This window comes from Heterodontus francisci, chromosome 1, assembly GCF_036365525.1.
Source record: "Heterodontus francisci isolate sHetFra1 chromosome 1, sHetFra1.hap1, whole genome shotgun sequence".
Classification (NCBI taxonomy): domain Eukaryota; kingdom Metazoa; phylum Chordata; class Chondrichthyes; order Heterodontiformes; family Heterodontidae; genus Heterodontus; species Heterodontus francisci.
In genome coordinates this window covers 150378823-150397010 of record NC_090371.1, presented here as the reverse complement: position 1 = coordinate 150397010, position 18188 = coordinate 150378823, and the positions used below count along the sequence as shown (strand labels likewise).

At 43.0% G+C, this 18188-nt stretch overlaps 1 protein-coding gene across 2 annotated transcripts in view; it reads left to right on the top strand.

Moving 5' to 3' along the window:
- stim2b (stromal interaction molecule 2b) overlaps positions 1-18188 on the top strand; it is a 183477-nt gene that overhangs the window by 106328 nt on the left and 58961 nt on the right. For both annotated transcript variants that reach the window (XM_068037108.1, XM_068037118.1), the window contains one exon: positions 5356-5470. In XM_068037108.1, coding sequence (XP_067893209.1) covers positions 5356-5470 — 115 coding nt within the window. The remainder of the gene's footprint in view (positions 1-5355; positions 5471-18188) is intronic.

Sequence of the window (18188 nt, the reverse complement as noted above, 5' to 3'; positions counted from 1 at the left end):
AACATACATTGGAAACGCAAGAGGATTCATTGCTCTCCTTCAGTTGGGAATCCCACAGGCTTTTTGACTGTTGTTGCATAACATGAGGTAGAGCTCAAAACTGGGTTTTCTAAGTCCATTGATTCATTGCTGTAACTGTGAGGCTTAATTAAAAATGAAAATCTAATTTCCCCAGTACATTAGGAGTTAATAAATATTAATACTTCTCAGCACAGTAAAGCAATCTGGCAAAACACAAGTGCAGTAGTATTAGTAGCAAAGATTCCATTCTCCTGACATTTCTGGAAAGAAAGATAATTGTACTTTCCTGAAGACATACATAGTCTTTATTGAGTATATATATAATGCAACTCCATGAGTAAGGATTACCCATATGAGGCTAATAATACTGATTTATCGCATGTTGGGATATAATGAATTTTTCATGAATATTTTTAGAATTTGTGTAAAACTTCACTAACATTAGTAAGTGAACTTTGAAACTGCTAGTGTAATAAAGTGAAGGACTATATATCAAGGATTTGAGTGCTTATTTTGATTATTTTTAAAAATCTTTTTGCAAGTTAGTGTATGATGTTAGGTGTGACATTACACCTTCCCCTCCCTTCACATGTTGATGATGACTAATGTCTCTCTTGCAAGTATGCTTGCATTACTTTTGTACCAGACTACTGGGACATAAGCAAAACTTCACTTTTTCTGTTGTGTATTTGTGTTTTTGTTTTTAGAAATAGGATTTATGTAAACACCTTTTTTGATCCAAACATTTGAATCCCTCTTTGGATTCTCTTCCTCTATCACTGCTGAAAATAGTGAACCATAAAAGGTTATGAAATCACTTTGTGACATAAGAACAGTCGTTATGAGCAAAATTACAAAGAAAGGCAGGAATTTTAGCAGGTCCTTGGGAGGGAAGGTAGGGGAGCTGAGCAAAATTAAAACATACATCAGGCTAGTTTGCTGACGTTTTCCCGCCTCCGGCCACTTTTACCAGGGAGTGGTTGAGTCCGAAGTCAGCAACCTGCCCGGCAGCAGCGGGAAACTAATTGAGGTGGATAATTAGGCAATTAACTGCAATCTTTCCAGTGTTGCATGAGCCCCACGCTGTGGCAGCACCTCAGCAACTCAGAGGAGGTGGCTGCAAGTGAGAGGTTGGAGCGACGTGAGAGCTCAAGGCTTTCTAAGCTTTAACGGCAAAAATTAGCAAGGCAGATGTCTTCCACTGGCAGAGGTTTGCCATTTCTTAAGGAGCTCTGGGGGTGATGAAGTGGCAGCCACTCCCATCAGACTGATTGTGCCTCCATTGCATACTTACACTCCTGCTGCATTCACCTTAGCAGCACTCTCACTTCAGACAGTGAAGGCTGCTGGCTAGCCTTGTATTGGGGCGCGATGAATTGATCTCCTGCCTCCTCAGGCTGCCCACTGTCCCTAATTGGACAGCGATGCCTGAAGTAGGTTCTTAATTGGTCACCTTTTGGAAGATTGAAACAGAAGATGCGCTGCTGCTGCGAACGTGGTTGGGACCCGAAAATGGTCCTGATGGCTGAAAGTTTTCTGTCCGGAAAACTCTGTCTCAAGTCTTTGTGTGAGCATGCCATTTCCATGGAATAACCTTATGTGCTTCATAATCTTTGGTGAAATATATATCATTTTCCTTTCATGTTCTAGCAGGTTCTTAGCCTGGCTCAGTTAGTAGCACTCTTGCCTCTGATTCAGAAATCCGTGGATTCAATCCCCACCTCATTGCTGCATTTTTGGTGATGCCATCCTTCAACTGAGATAATAAACGTGTGTCCTGTCTGCCTGTTCGGCAGTTCAGATGGATGATGAAGATTCTATGGCACTATTCGAAGAAGAGCAGGAGTTCCCCTGGTTCCCTCATTAACACTTCTTGATCAACTAACACTGTGAAAAATAGATTTATCTGGTTGTTTATTTCGTTGATGGTTGTAGCATCTTATAACTGTTATGCCTGCATAACAGTCTGTGCATGACAAAGAAATTAATTGTATGTGAATCATGTTTTGAATTTTCCTAAGTGATGTGATGAAAGTGTGATAAAGTTTCAGTTTACAAAAATTATTGCAAAAGTGATATTTGGGGATTGCAATACATTAATGCTCCCAGAAATAAGAATGACCTTTGTAACTTTTTAAATGCATCTCTTTAGAAATGAGCCTTTTGCCTAACTGGTATGGGGAAAAAGTAGTAAGTTTAAAAGAAGTGAACAAAACCTTAAAACTAATTACCAGTCTCATTCAAAGACGTCTTGGGATGGCTCCTGCGGAAAATTAAAAATATTACACTTGTTTTGTAGGGAATGCTCTTCTGTGGTTGAGTATGGTGTAAGTTGTTGGGCCAAAGTAGGGGGAGCTTTACTTAGCACATGACCAAACTATATTTGACTTTGGAAAGCTTGATGCTGACACTGGCTGACCAAAATATTAATGGGGTCGATTTCGATTTTTGGGCAGCTGACAGATGGAATGTGCCTGCTCCCGTGGTAACGAGAGTCCCACGATTTTGATCAGGCTGATGAGCTAGAGAGAGCAAACAGCCTGGCTTTGGTCCAAAAGAACGTCAGCAGCAAAGCACTTCTGCATTTCTGGGCCCCACAATAATAACTTCATACGTACCTTTTCAGAGCCTGTTTGACTCTGTCGCCTATGGAACTGATCAGTGTGTGCACGAAGCATGGTCTAATGTGATATTCAGGGCCCAATGTACACCACAAAGTGAATGGAGCTTGAGTGTGTTTGTTGTTTTTCCTTGGGGTGTAATTCTTAGGTGATCTGAATCTCTTGTCTACTAAAAACAGACACAAGTGAATACTTCCTTGTACAGTGAGACTAAATCTAGCTGTGCAGTATGCTGATTTGCATAGCCAGGTGCATTCATGATATCATTTCACTAAATACTTTATTCAACAAGGAAAGCCAGGTATTGTATCTAATCCAGACTTGTGAACATACTCACACTTGGATCACAAATTTACCCAAAGATCCCTTCAACTTAAAATGTAAAATACTGGAGACTTGAGACCGTGCAGAAATTGAATATACAGGTATTCAGCGAAAGGCTCGTTACAAGTTACTAATTGGACTCGGTGCTGTGGGATTTGACTTGTGCCTGTTGCTTAATATACTGAAACAACACAAGACCATGTACTAGGGGATTGTGGGTGCTAAGAACAGTACCTCATTTATCTGCATATCTACAAACTAGAAAAAACTCATTGTATTAAGCTACTTTTTACTTTTTTTAATGGCAGATGTTTAGGCTGCATTTGTACAACAACTTTAGCACTGCAACAGAGGAAAACCACTCTGCATCAATTCCGCGGTTGCAGTGTAAGTGCAGCCTTAGACACTTTCTGTTTCACTTCAAGTGTCATCCACATCACTCCAACCATCAATCCAGTATATTCCCTTCCTCTCAAAGGCAATGTCTTCTGCTATGGCATGGTTTCGCAAAAGCTGGGCAGCCTGCAGTACCCCTGATAAGTAATCTAATGTGACAACCTAGATTATGAATGTCGGCAGATCGTTCAACCCTGGAGACTGTCACAACCATGTTTAAATCTTTTTCTTGTGCTCTGGCCACACTTGCAGACTTGCCATCCTGGCGACACTGGTTAGCAATTAGAAGCGGGATCCCTGATTGAATTTTCTTTATTCTCTCCCTAAACTTATGGCACAGTTACCATACCTGTACTGCTAGCCTGACTGAAATCATCCAACTCCATGCAGACTGGGAATTTAACCTAGGATCTTCCCCTGTATTGTATGACTTAATTCTACTCCAGATGATCTACATGCCAACTCAAATGCTGTGGACTATCATCAATGTATATTTTTAATACATTTTCCTCTATTAGAAGGAATACTATGGTTAAACCTTATTCTATTTTGAAGGCAGAATATCAGAATTTGAATTGTTCAGAGAAAACATTTATTCCTGTATAAAATCCGAGAAACCTAGTCTGAAAGGGTCACTGTTGCTTTCAGAAAAATGTTGCAGAGATCCAAGATTATCTTTCCATACAGATCATCAACCATTCTACCTTCTACAAGAGTAATCTTTTATGACAGTTTATTTAATCTTAAAAACTGAATTTGAAACATTTATCCTGCTACCTGTTACAATACAGTGGAATCGAGTTTCTGGTGACACTCTTTGGAAAGCTGAAGATCCTGGAAAACTCCACAAGCTGCAGAATAGCTTCTTTTACAGTCTTCATGCATATAGGTTCAGCAGGTTTAAAGTGTGAGAGAGTGTGTGTGTGTTTATCTATCATTTTCTCATTGTTCTGTTTTGAATTATTCCACTGGGTTTACATGCGTAGGCCTTTCTGTTTCTCATTGCTCAGATTTAAGCTGCTCCACAGACTTGGCCTGTGAACTTCTCAGCGGATTTCTTTTTTTCTGTGTGTTTTGGTGGTTGGCACAGTTGCCGTCCAATTTAAAAGGAAATAGTGTACCATAATGTCGAAAGTATTTTCACCACAGTTTTTAGGACATTTAATGAGCATCAAAATTCCAAACATACCAAAGCCTAAGTTGTATCCATAGGCTTGTTTTTCTTTAAAAGTCCAAATGAAAGAACAACTAAAATATTGCATTTTATCATGAGGATGACATGAAGAGGGTAGATTTCAGTTGTACAAATTGAATCTAAATGCTAAAATGGATTTGATATGCTTTACATCTTATTGAGTCATTTATTAAAACTTTAATTGGGGTTTCGGTCATCTTGCACTGCTGCTAGGACCCAGTTATCCCCTTTATGTTTTGGTAATAAGAACTATGTGCATGACTGCAGAACATTGTATAACATATGGGATTACTGTAGGGTTAGTATAAATGGGTGGTTCTTGGTCGGCACAGACTCGGTGGGCTGAAGGGCCTGTTTCAGTGCTGTATCTCTAAATAAAAATTAAATAAAAATAAATAAATAAAACTTCAGAAAGACCCAAGCATGCAATTTCCGTGCTGAACTTCCCATTTCCTCCAGATGAAAAAGCTGTTAAGTTATTTTGTAAAATCTTGGCTCCTCTGAATCTATCCCCCAACCACTCCCAACCTCCGACGCCACCCGCCGGGCCACCTGCCAATTTAACTACTTGTCACTAAGACTGAAAATTCAGTCAGTTATGCATATCGAGAGAGTTTTAAAAAAAACTTGCGTCTGTATAGCAGTAGCACAAATCCATTGGGCATTGTACTCGTTTTGGCCTAGATCCCACTTCATTGATCTACATTCAGGTAAAACTTCAAAAACAGTTTACCATACTTTAGTCCCACATTATCTGCATTAAAGTCTCTTGTTCATCTCATTTTGTTTTCCCTGCAGTTCATTAAAGAAGATATGAAAGACAAAGATCCTACTAGTAAAGGCAATACATTCCATAAAGAAGACAAACACATCACAGTGAGAGATCTGTGGGACCACTGGAAAAACTCAAAAGGTAGGACCCTACAGTGGCTAAATGGAAATAACTAGACATTATATATCAGATGGGTAAGAGCTGTGACAGAGTGGTAGGTATCTGTGTGACAGTGTGCAGTATGACTTGGGTATGATCATCCAAACTTCACTGAAGCAGTAAAATTATGATCAAAGCAAAGTATAAAAAGTTCATGGATGGGAACTTATTAAACAATTTATCTTATTTTAAACCCAGCAAAGTGTCAACTGTCTTGATGTGACCTCTCATCAAAATTTAACCAGTCTTCTGATATCAGCAAGTGCATCTCTGTTCATGCAAGTAAAACTTGATCTTATCCAACCAGAGAGCTGGCTGCATAACACTTGTCTGCTGTCTTTGCAATGCTCTACGAACTCACTAGTCTAATTGGTTCCTGTATGGAGCCCCTGACCTAGATGTTAGCTGCTCATGTGACTAGACATGTAAACAACACTACAGTAGGCTTTAACTGGAGGGGTAAAAGTGACTTCAATTGGTTTTCAGTTAAACATGGTCATGAGTGATGATTGTCATTTACCACTTTGATTCCTGAATAAAAATGAAAGGGAGGTATAATCCCAGTACTTTTAGAGGAGACGCCAATACAATTGATGTTTGTGTGGACTCGCAAAAGTAACTCTAGTTAGGTATTTACCTCAGCTGGTTTTGAGTTCCACTGCTCACTGCATTAGAGCTCCTGCCAAGAAATCTAAAAGAAGAAAAATATAATGAAAGCTTTGTAATACAAATTTTGAATAACCAATTTCCACTGTGACCTCTGCTCTGCTAAATGAATAAAGTCTACTTGATTGACAGAACAAAAAATGGATAACTTTTAAGATTAAAATGTCATAACAAACACTGCATTGTTTTGGAGATACATTAAAAAAAAATGAAACTGTATTTAGAGAAACAAATACTTTGTTCAGAGAGTTGATTAATGGTTTCCTAGACACTTCGGATAAACTATTCAGTCTTCTATGGTATTAAACTCCTGGGGGAGGAATTACAACTAAGTGTAGTCTTCAGGTAAAAAGAGGTGTGTGAAATTTGGACTAGAACATGCGAGTGCAATTCAGTCCCCATTTTAAAATCAAACATCCTGTTCTTATTGTATATTTCTATCATAATTTTCTGTATCCATGGGCTCAATTTTACGCTGCCCCAGTGGGTCAGTCGATGATGTGGGGGTGGTGTAAAATTGAGCGGGATGCTCCGGGAGGCGCACCTGTCCGCTCCTGCCTCTGGCCGACTTTACGGTTGGGTGGGGGGGGGGGGAATGGCCCGCCCGCCCGAGGGCAATCAAGTCCCTTAAGTGGCCACTTAACAGCCACTTAAGTATCCTCGCCCGCCTCCACGGGTATTTTACCCATGGCAAGCGGGCATGCTGGGGACATGGAAGGCCGCCCAGCAATAGCTGCCGGCCTTTCCACACCCCAGGGGGGCGGTGGGGGGGGGGGGGGCATGGCAGTCAGGCACAGGGTGCCTGATTGAGGTCCACACCAGGTCGCAAAACCCGTGCGAAATGCCTCAGCTGTAGAAACCCACAGGCAACGCCAGCTAACTGGATGATACATGGATGATAGTAGAATGAAGGGTATGTAGGTAGTTTGATCTTAGAGTAGGTTAAAGGGTCGGCACAACATCGTGGGCCGAAGGGCCTGTACTGTGCTGTACTGTTCTATGTTCTATGTTCTAACCCACCCTCGGGACCCAAGAAGCCCCCCCTCCCCCCAAGTGACCACCCTAGCCTCACCAGGGCATGGTGAGGCATGCCCAACTTACCCACTCTCTAGAGTCCATATCGTCAGTTGGGTTGCAGTCCCAGCAGTGGCCACTGCTCCCAGTGGCGCTGCTGGGACTCGAGCTGCCGGCCCGCTGATTGGCTGGCAACTCACTGAGGCAGGACGTCCTCCCTCAAGCAGGTGGAAGTCCGGTCTTGGGATAATTAAAGCCTGGGGACCTGTAAAATATGGGATGGATCCCCAGGCTAGGTGGAAGTTGCTTCACTAACGACTTTCACGTCGGTGGCGAATTCCTGTCCGCCTAAGGTAAAATCCAGCCCCTTGTTTCTAGTGCAAACTGCCTATGTAAACTTGCCATCTGTAATTTTACCCCTCCTGACAGTAGTGGAGTACAGCACTTCCATCTTGGACAGAGTGTAATTATAGATTGACATGTTCCTGTAGCGAGCCTCCATTAAAATGTAAACAAAAGAATTTACAATTTAAAAAGTTGAATAAGAACTTAGATATATTAGATTTGGCTTGTTTTTGTGTGTTTTCCCCTTGTATTGCATAACTATTTTTGTGGGAGTGGTAATCAGTAGTTAAATACATGGCTGCTTTTGCTGACAACACAACCACTAGGTGGCGCAGTACTGGCACATGTGCAAATGGAGCCTCATTGACTGAAACGCCACTGTCTGTGACATTTTAGCCAGCTGCCAGTAATAAAGATGGTGCTGCTCAATTTAACACAAAAAAAGAATTGAATCCAAAATGCTTCACCCCTCAATGCCTCAATCGACACTTCCATCCACCCCCCAACAGTACCCTCTCACGATCTCCACTTCTGTTCCCTGCTCCTTCCTGTGATTGCCACCTCAATCGCCACATTCAGTTTCCCGCTCCCTCCCGCACCCACTTTCTCACCGCTTCACACTGCTTGCCGCTCCATCCCGCTGTTCTCTCCTGCGCCTGACTGGTCGCTGTTCACTCCCGCCGCTCGCTCCCCACCTTGTCTCCTGGAGAAGTGATGGGTTGGGAGGGGGAGTAAGCGGGGTGCTAGCGGCGAGGTGCGATGGAGCGGCAAGCAGGCGGGCGCGGGAGAGAACAGCGGGAGGGAGTGGGGAAGAGAAGCGACGATTGAGTCTGCATTCCAAAATTCGCGCTGGAGGCTGGCATCCCTTTGCGTGATGATGTATTGGCACACATGCGTACATTGATACTAGCAAGCTGGCAAATTGCGTGTACGCAAGGATGAATGCGTTCCGTGCATGTGCATAGTTCAGACTGCAGTAATGACGTTGGCGCTTGGCTGCGTTGTCAGAAGACACTTTGATAGATTTTTGTTAAGCAAAGATATTAAGGGATGTGGGCCAAAGGCAGGTATATGGAGTTAGGCCGCGGATCAGCCATGATCTCATTGAATGGCGGGACAGGCTCGAGGGGCTGAATGCCTACTCCTGTTCCTATCTTCCTATGTTCTTCCTTCCTTCCACTCCGTAAATACGCTGGTTGAAAATGGTACACAGCCATTGTTACGACCAGGTGAGGTCTCGGGCTACCCTTTAGTCTCTTCTCTGGTCTGACCGCAAAAGGGTTAATTCTTTAAACACAGTGATTTTAGCTTACCACCTCAGTGAGCACTTGCTCCTGTTCTTCGAATATAGTTGCAAATGAACCAATCAGACAGGTTTTCTTGAGTTTAAACAAGAAAGATGTAAGTTTATTAACCTTATCACTCTAAACCGATGCATCCACGCTCACATTCACGAGAGGCATATATACGCGCACGCGCATAGATTACAGAGGGAGAAAAAGTTGGGAGTTTGGAGAAGAGTACTTAATAAAAATGGAATTTAAATACTGAAATTTAGTCCCAGAGTCCTTCATTGAGGTTGTAGTCCTGAAGTCCTCGCTGGGCCACACACTGCTCAGGCTTGCTTCTCCGGTTCCAGAAGGCAGAAGAGGGGCTTTATCCATGTATCCTGGTTGTTGACTGAGCTGGGCTATAGGTTTGCAGCTGAGGCTTCGCTGGAACTTTACTGGAGAGAGGGAGAGAGAGAGATATTGCAGCTCTCTTGCTGGCTTACAGTTACAGTCTCCTTTTGAGGCACAATTGACAAACTCCTGAGTGGCCCAAGCAGTCATGTGATGTGACCGCATCTTTGAGTTTGAATCAGCATCTTCTGGAATGATCTTTGAAATTCAGGACTGTTCAGACATACTTGGTAGGGGGAGGTTTGGCTCATTCAAAGTCAATGGGTGCTGATGGCTTTTGGCAAGATTGTTGCCAAAATCATTTTAGGTAACTTAATCAGAGAGCACCCTATTGTTCTGGCTAGACTGGGTAATCACCTTTGTCTCCAGCCAGTCTTCAGCTTCACATGTGCAAATGGTGTGTGGCCATCTTGGCTACTCACTGTTCTGCTTTTTAAAAGGTATTTGTAGCAATCTCAGTAAAAGTCTCAGGCCAAGTTCCACATGACAAAATTAATATTTCCATTTGGCATGTGGGATTTCCATCACACCACACAAACCAGGAAGGTTCTAGGTTAAATTCTTAATTTGTACGGTTTTAGTTCATCTCAGATAATGCAGCAGCAGGAATGTCAAATCTGGTTTCAACCAGTTTTCTTTTGCTTCTGATCATTGCCCAGAGATCCTTGAAGGGAAATGTGCATGACATGTATAAACCGCAGACAAGAGCAAGATTGGGCTTGGCTGTCTGACACCCATATCAAGTTACCAATACTGGATTCACACACAACGAATGGTGAGATACTAGAATAAAAGCAAAATACTGCGGATGCTGGAAATCTGAATCAAAAACAAGAAATGCTGGAATCACTCAGCAGGTCTGGCCGTATCTGTGGAAAGAGAAGCAGAGTTAACGTTTCGGGTCAGTGACCCTTCTTCGGACCCGAAACGTTAACTCTGCTTCTCTTTCCACAGATGCTGCCAGACCTGCTGAGTGATTCCAGCATTTCTTGTTTTTGTGTGAGATACTAGAAGGTGTGGCCAGTATGAGTCAGCATCTTTCAGAGAGGATTGAGAAAATGTGCAGCAAATCCTGTTGATGTCTGAGTTAAATTTACCCACTAAACTTAAGTACGTTTTGGTGGAAAAATAATGTTCCTTTCCATTTTGTATTATTTAATGTATTGATATACTTCAGTTTTTGTGACATTGAAAGTTCACTGGTGGTTTAAAAATAGAACTTATCACGTTCTGATTCATGGGAGCAGATCAAGAACACAATATGAGTGATATTGGTCAACATCAGTAGGGCAAAATAGGCTGATATTGAATTGGCAAACTATTTTACACCACACTGGAGTTTTTTTTCCATTGAAGCCAATAAATTTATATGGTGGAGTTCTTAAAAGTGATAAAATAAACAGCTTTAAACTCTAAGCAGCTCAGGAAAGGAATGAGTTAAGCACAGAAACATGCTATAATGAAACTGAGTGAAATTAAATGATACATTATAGTAGCCGAGAGAGAATTATTTTCCACTCTAAACAGATGTAAATAAATAAATAATCTGTAGTTTCATACGTTCTTGTTTCAGCTTGATATCTGCCATGAAATAGGCAGAATCCATTTTGTTAATGGAAGAATTGAAAATATTTTAAACTCTGCAGTGGGTAACAGTAGTTGACTTTTCTTGCAACTAAACTCCCGACACCCACCTGAAAGAGTTGAGTGAAATGAAATGTGTGACAATGGGTTCCTCTTCTTTTATGTTGACAAGGGGGAAAAGGAAAAAGAAATGCAGCTTATCACAAGCCATGGCTGTATGGAGAAAGACTATACAGTACAGACTCAATCAGGAACAAACTAGGACTGGTAAAAATGTGCTTTCAGCAGGTGCTTGCCTGTGTCCATTTTGCATACTATGGATTTGACTGTTAATCTCCATTGCTAGAAAGAGGTGTTCCTGAGACTGAGGCTGAATATGTCTATTGGATAAAATCATACAATAGGGAAATATGTTTGGCTTTGGAGTTCTCTAATAAGTGTGAAAGTTTTCCAGTTTATTTTGTTCAACTTCTTTTACTGTGCACTTGTGCAAATAATAAATATGAAATTTATCCTTCCTTATTGCTTGGGTCTTTTCTGGAGTTGTAATCTACTCAGAGCAAAACTGCTGACTCTTGTTCAACTGGAGTGTATGTAGCTTCTTGGTAGAGGATTTTGACAGTATTACTGTCAGCAAAATGTAAAATAATTGCACTGAACAGGGGATGATGACTGAGAGCAGCTGCATTTGCTGAATTTTACAAGCTCTGTGAATAGTGCAGTATTTAAGTACCTCATTCAACATCAGGCTCTAATGTGTCCAGTTACATGAGTGAAGAGTTATGTTTGGTGCATGACCCTAGGGTAGATGGGATACATTGATCAACATCTTTAGTCACATCACTCACTAATATGATGGTCTGGATAAACACATATTAACTCCAATAATCGGGCTGCATTTTCCCAGCTGTGTTGCTATTCCAGGTCAGGAATCAGGAAGTGGCCATGGTGGGACGTCGGGCACAATCTTCCTGGAGGCGGCCAATTACACTGCCTCCGGGAGCCCCGTATAATTATGGATGGTGGGTGGAGCAGGGAAATGGAAAGCCCAATCGAAGGGCCTGCAGTGATGTCAGGACAGGAAAAGTGGGCGCTGTTGAGGCAAGCCTGCAGAGAAGACAAGTAAAGAAGACAAGTAAAGAAGACAAGTAAAGAAGCCAGGATCCGATGGGGCCATTGGAGTGGAGGGGAAACCCTTCCACAGAAGTAGTGATGGACGAGGCGGCGGCCTTTTTACCTCGTGGCCCTGTCATTGGAGCTAGTGGGGATGTTTGCTGATGATTGTACAATGTTCAGTACTCCTTTGAGCAACTCCTCTAATACCGAAGCAGTCTGTGTCTATATGCGGCAAGACCTGGATAACATTCAGTTTTGGGGTGATAAATGGCAAGTAACATTCACGTCACAGGAGTGCCAGGCAATGACCATCTCAAACAAGAGAGAAGCTAACCATCTCCCCTTGACATTCAACGTCTTTACCATGGCTGAATCCCCCACTATCAACATCCGGGGGGTTACCATTGACTAGAAACTGAAATGGAGCAGCCATATAAATATTGTGGCTGCAAGAGCAGGTCAGAGGCTGGAAATTCTATGGCGAGTAACTCACCTCCTGACTCCCCAAAGCCTGTCCACCATCTACAAGGCACAAGTCAGGAGTGTGATGGAATACTCTCCACTTGTCTGGATGGGAGCAGCTCCAACAACACTCGGGAAGCTCAACACCATCCAGGACAAAGCAGCCCACTTGATTGGCACCCCATCCACCACCTTAAACATTCACTCCCTCCACCACTGATGCACATTGGCAGCAGTGTGTACCATATACAAGATGCAGTGCAGCAACTCATCAGGTCTCCTTCATCACGACCTAGAAGGACAAGGGCAGCAGATGCATGGGAACACCACCATCTGCAAGTTCCCCTCCAAGCCACACAGCATCCTGACTTATAACAATATCGCGTTCTTTCATTGTCGCCGGATCAAAATCCTGGAACACTCTCCCTTTATAGAACTGTGGGTGTGCCCGCACCACATAGACTGCTGTGGTTCAAGAAGGCAGCTCACCACCATCTTCTTGAGGCCAATTAGGAATGGGTAATAAATCCATGAAACAAATCAAGAAAAGGATCTGACTGAGGCTAGGTGCAAGGCCTAAGACCCATCTATTCTGGACACTTCTAGATGGGCACCTGCCTAGGGTCCCAATCGGAAAATGAGGTAGGGTGGCCCTTTATGTCCTTCCTGCCCAAACTATAGGAAATGGAGTTCACTGGGCAAGTCTAAGGTTTGATCTCAAAAGGTAAATTGGAGCATTTTCTAATTACTGAGAAACTTGAAAGTATGGAGGAATAAAGAGATTTGGGACTCCAAGTACACAATTCAGCAACAATAACTTGTCTTTATATAATGTAATAAAACGTCCCAAGGTGCTTCACAGGAGTATTATAGAGTAAAAATTAGACACCAAGCCACAATTGGTGATATTAGGGCAGATAGCCAAAACCTTGGTTAAGAGCTAGGTTTTAAGGAGTGTCTCAAAGGAAGAAAGAGAGGAAGAGAGACGGAAAGGTTTAGGGAAGGAATTCCAGAGCTTAGGGCCTAGGCAGCTGAAGGTCCAACCAACAACGGTGGTGCAGTTAAAATCGGGGATGCTGAAGAGGGTGGAATTAGAGGAGCACAGATATCTCGGAGGTTTGTGGGGCTGGAGGAGAAGCAGAGATGGGGAGGGGCGAGGGCATGGAATGATTTGAAGAAAAGGATGAGAATTTTAAACTCAAGGTGTTGTTTGACTGGGAGCCAATGAAGGTCAATGAGCATTGGGGTGATGGTATTTGTAGCAATCTCAGTAAAAGTCTCAGGCCAAGTTCCACATGACAAAATTAATATTTCTATTTGGCATGTGGGATTTCCATCACACCATACAAACCAGGAAGGTTCTAGGTTAAATTCTTGATTTGTACTGTTTTAGTTCAGCTCAGATAATGCAGCACCTCGATCAGATAACCCAGCAGCTCGATCAGATAACCCCTTGAACTCGATCAAGGATATACAAGCTAAGTTTATGTAACATGTCCTCCTAATTTAAACCAAGTCCTAATATAATTATGATGAATGTGCTGCACCCCCTCAAAGGCCAATATATCCTTCCTGAGGCCCAAATCTAAATGCAATAGAGTCCAAATGGACTATTCACCTGAAGCATCACTTCCTCCTCTTTGTATTCCAGTCCCCTTGAGGTAAAAGCCAACATTCCACTAGCTTTTTTGTGTCTGTCCACTCGTTTTTAATGAATTTAATCGTAGCCAGACTATCACTTGCAATGGCTTCCCTTCCTGCTCCCACGCTGTTACCTCTGGTGTCCCCCCAAAGATCTATTTCTTATCTACATGATGCCCCTCAGTGACAGGCAGCACATGTTGTCACATTTAAACTGACAACACCCAGCTCTATCTCACCAACACCTCTCTCAACTCCTGCACTGTTGCCAAATTATCAAACTGCTTATCTGACATCCAGTACTGGATGAGCAGAAATTTCCTCCACTAATCTTGGGAAGACTAAAGTCATCCATTTCAGTCCTCACTCTGTTCCCTAGCTACCTGGCAACTGCCAGACTGGTCATAACCATGGTGTCATATTTGACCGAGATGAGCTTCTGACCACATAGCCATGCCATCACTAACCGCCTATTTCCACCTCCATACACCGGCAGACTTCACGCCGCCTTAGCTCATTTGCTGCTGAAACCCTCATCCACGTCTGTGGGGAAAGCACAGGGTTAACTGCGATCGCAAGTGTTAGGAACAGAGATCTCGGAGAGCAGATGTTTCCCATATAGTCTGCAGGTGCTTTCCGGATCTCTGCGCAGAAGGGCCACATGTCACAGATGCCAAGAAGCTAGTGGCTTCAGTTGGCACCAGGCTGCTGGGGCTCCTGGTCCTGGGCAGCGAGGAGCTTGGCCACCAGCAGGGAGCACCAGGCTGCCAGCTGACACCGACATGGCAAAGCGGTTGTGGCTCCTCACCGCCTGACCAGCCTCAGCCAGCTTGATGTGGGTCAGGATGGGGCCTAACTCCCGGGTCGAGGGGAAGACATCAAAGCTCCCAATCCTGAGTCTCGGAGTGGCAGCTGGCTGGCGGTACCAGGGTTTCCCCCCGACTCTTTGCGTGAACCGACCCAAGTCCCTCTGCTCCTGGGGGCCTCTTACCTGCACTGTGGTAGGACCGAGTGTCCTGAATCTGCCAACAGATCCTTTCTCGTTGGCTGAAACACAAACTTTGGGAAGAACTATTAAAAATTGGGATTTCACAGTCCTCTCGTGAGATTGCGACTGAGATTGTATTTGAGTGAGAAATCGCATCTCTCATGATCAATTTGCAAGAATTGGCATGTATGTATTTGCTTTGTGTATAATTTCTTCTCCAGAAGAACAATCCTCCGCCATGACTCTATAATGTGACTCACGATCTGTAAGTTATTGAACGTAACCTAAATCAGAACAGCAGTGAACAGCCAACCAGACAGGTTGAGAAGGACGTGGAGGGAAAGTTTACCTTTGTCACAGTCACATAAGATGCCATTTGTGACTTTGCTAAGAACCGTTTCAGTACTGTGGTTAGGGCAGAAACTTGATTGGAGGGATTGAAACATGGAGTTCCGGAAAAGATGGAAGCAGATTTGGGAGGCAACAACACGGTCATGGACTTTAGCGAGAAATGGGAGGTTGGAGATGAGGTGGTAGTTTGCAAGGAGGGTGGCATCAGGGGTTGCTTTTTTGAGGAGACGATTGATAACCAATGTCCCCTTTCAGCTGTGCAGCTGCGAAGCAACCTGAAAGTTGCCATGCACAGACTGGCCTCTTTAGGTTACTTTGTGTGCACGTCTGCGAGCTTAAACGAGTCAGCTGCGGACTGTAAAAAAAAAATTAGGGAATACATTGGTAATCGTAGCAGATTTGAAGGAGAGAGGGACAGTACCTAAGGAGTGAAAACCGTTAACAGTATCGGTTAACATGGGGACCAGGAGGGGAAGTTGGGTGATCGGTGTAGTGGGAATAGGATTGAGGGAGCAGGAGGTGGGTCTCATGAACAAGATAAGCTCAGAGAAGGCACGAGGGGAGATAGGAGAGCAATTAGAGAAAGATGTGAGTTCAGAGCTAGGGCAGAGGGGAGCTTTAGAGGAAGTTTGGCCAGGTGGGCTAGTGTCAGGAAGGGAAGCAGTAGAGGCAACTGATCGGATAGTCTCAGTCTTCGTGACAACGAAGTCCGTGAGCTCCTTGCCTTTGTTGCAGGTGAGGATGGAGGAAACAGGGGAGGGAGATTTAAGAAGATGGTTTGCATTAGAGAAAAGAAGCTGGGAGTTATCTTTTCATTCCTGGATGATCCTGGATTAGTGAGCAGTTTTAACAGATGAGAGCAGTACCCGGTGGTTCAGCGAGATCTGGCAATTCAAGTCTACGTCCTTTGAACTTAAGGAAGTGGAGATGGGGGTCGTACCAGGGGAAATGGCCAGGATGAGAGAGAGTAATGGTTTTATTGGGGACTAAGGTTTCGGAGGTGAAGGGGATCTCTACACCAGGGGTTCTCAACCTTTTTGCTTCTGAGGCCTCCATCCCATGTTAAAGATTCTGCAGACTTCTTGTAATACAAGTTGTTTTTCTGTATAGAAATTAATTATACAATTAACCATAATATATTTTTGTTTTACTTACATAATGTGAAACTCGTTGCAGCAATTCTGGATTGGTTATGCTGTCGCTGAGGTTCATAGTTATACTGAAGTTAATAGACTATAGCTGAAGTTGATAAAGTGTCATTGAAGGGGCTGACAGTGCTGATGAGACTGATGGTGTTGACTGCATTAATAGCTTTCGCTTCTGTTGTCTATTACTAACGGGTTGAGCAGAGTGCATCCGCTGATATTGGACGCCTCTTCTTGACAACATTGCGGACCGATAATCATGAGCCTCAGTGGCCAAGCAGCAGTTTCCCATTTCCTGTCTCCTTTGCAGGGTTGGGTCTAAAATGATACTGTGCTGGTGTTGATCAGTGACTCATCAGTGGAAGGTAAAACTTTGTGTCCTGGATATTGTAACCTTCTGGGCTTGGCATTAAGTCTATTTTAAATAGTCTGCCCAGTGGAGACAGGGAGTTACTAGTGGAATCCTTGAATGAAACCTTCTGAGGGACCCCCAGGTGAGAACCCCTGCTGTACTCTATGGGAAAGATATTGAATCTTTAGAGATGCTGTAACTTCAGTTCATGAGGATACTGCTTGGTGTGAGGAAATGCAAATAAGAAGACTTGAATTTTTTTTTCATTCGAACAAAGCAGATTATGGAGCGATATAATGTTTAAAATTGTGGAAGAATGGGACAGAATTTTCCACGAGTCGAGGTTCTGGAAAAAGGTCAAAATCCAAAAGGTTTTGAGCTTTTTCATTCAAGAAATCCTAATATTCATTGGCATCAAAGCATTAAGAACGAGGTTTGAACTGAAGGGAGTTAATGTTGGTGCACTTCCAGTTTAGACAAAAGCAATGCTCATGATATGGTTTAGGTATTTCAGAAGCTTGTTTACCAGGATGCAGGTCTAACAGATAGAAAGCAGAAAACAGCACAGAAGAAGAAACTCCGCACGCTAGAATGATGAGCTGTTGTTTTAAATATAAGCTACTAATTGTGAGGGATGTGTTGTATAAAGCAACTGTGGATGTCCATGTGGACATGGACTCATTACATTGAAGATATAGCAGTAGCCTAACTGGTTTGTGTTTTATGACTAGAGTTTGTGTCCCGTGTTAGCACTGCTATAACAACTGCTGTACAGCTTTACATCATGTGATTGGATGAGGGAGCATAACAAGATTGGAATTCTAGTTCAGGGCTTTGTTGTCAGAAAAGAGGATTTAGCTGAGTAACAGCGCTCTGTTTTACTGGGTTGAAATACACTTTAAACATTTTTAGTGTTTTGGAACAAATGGCTTATTGATTATGTTATATAACCACCATGTTAAAGACCTTAACAGAATTCCGGCAACAAAAAGAACACAAAACATTTTTAAAGTTAATTCAACATGTCTCCCGCTCTCTCTAATTCTCAGGTATTCATCAGTAATTTGTGGAAGCTGTTCAGATATTATAATTAGAGATTTACATGACTCAAACATTCAATTCTTCAAGAGTTAATGAAAGCACTAATTAGGACCAGCATCAATAAAGAAAACTGAGCCATCACAGCCGTTGCTTATGAATTCAAATGATACGCTGCTACTGGCCCCACAAGGAAGGGAAAGCTCCCTTAATGTTCTGTGTGAAGCTGAATAGTGCCTTTCTTTTCTACATTCAATTTCATCTGAAAGTATTTAACCATAAGCAGCACATATACACCTGGCTTGACAAGGAATTG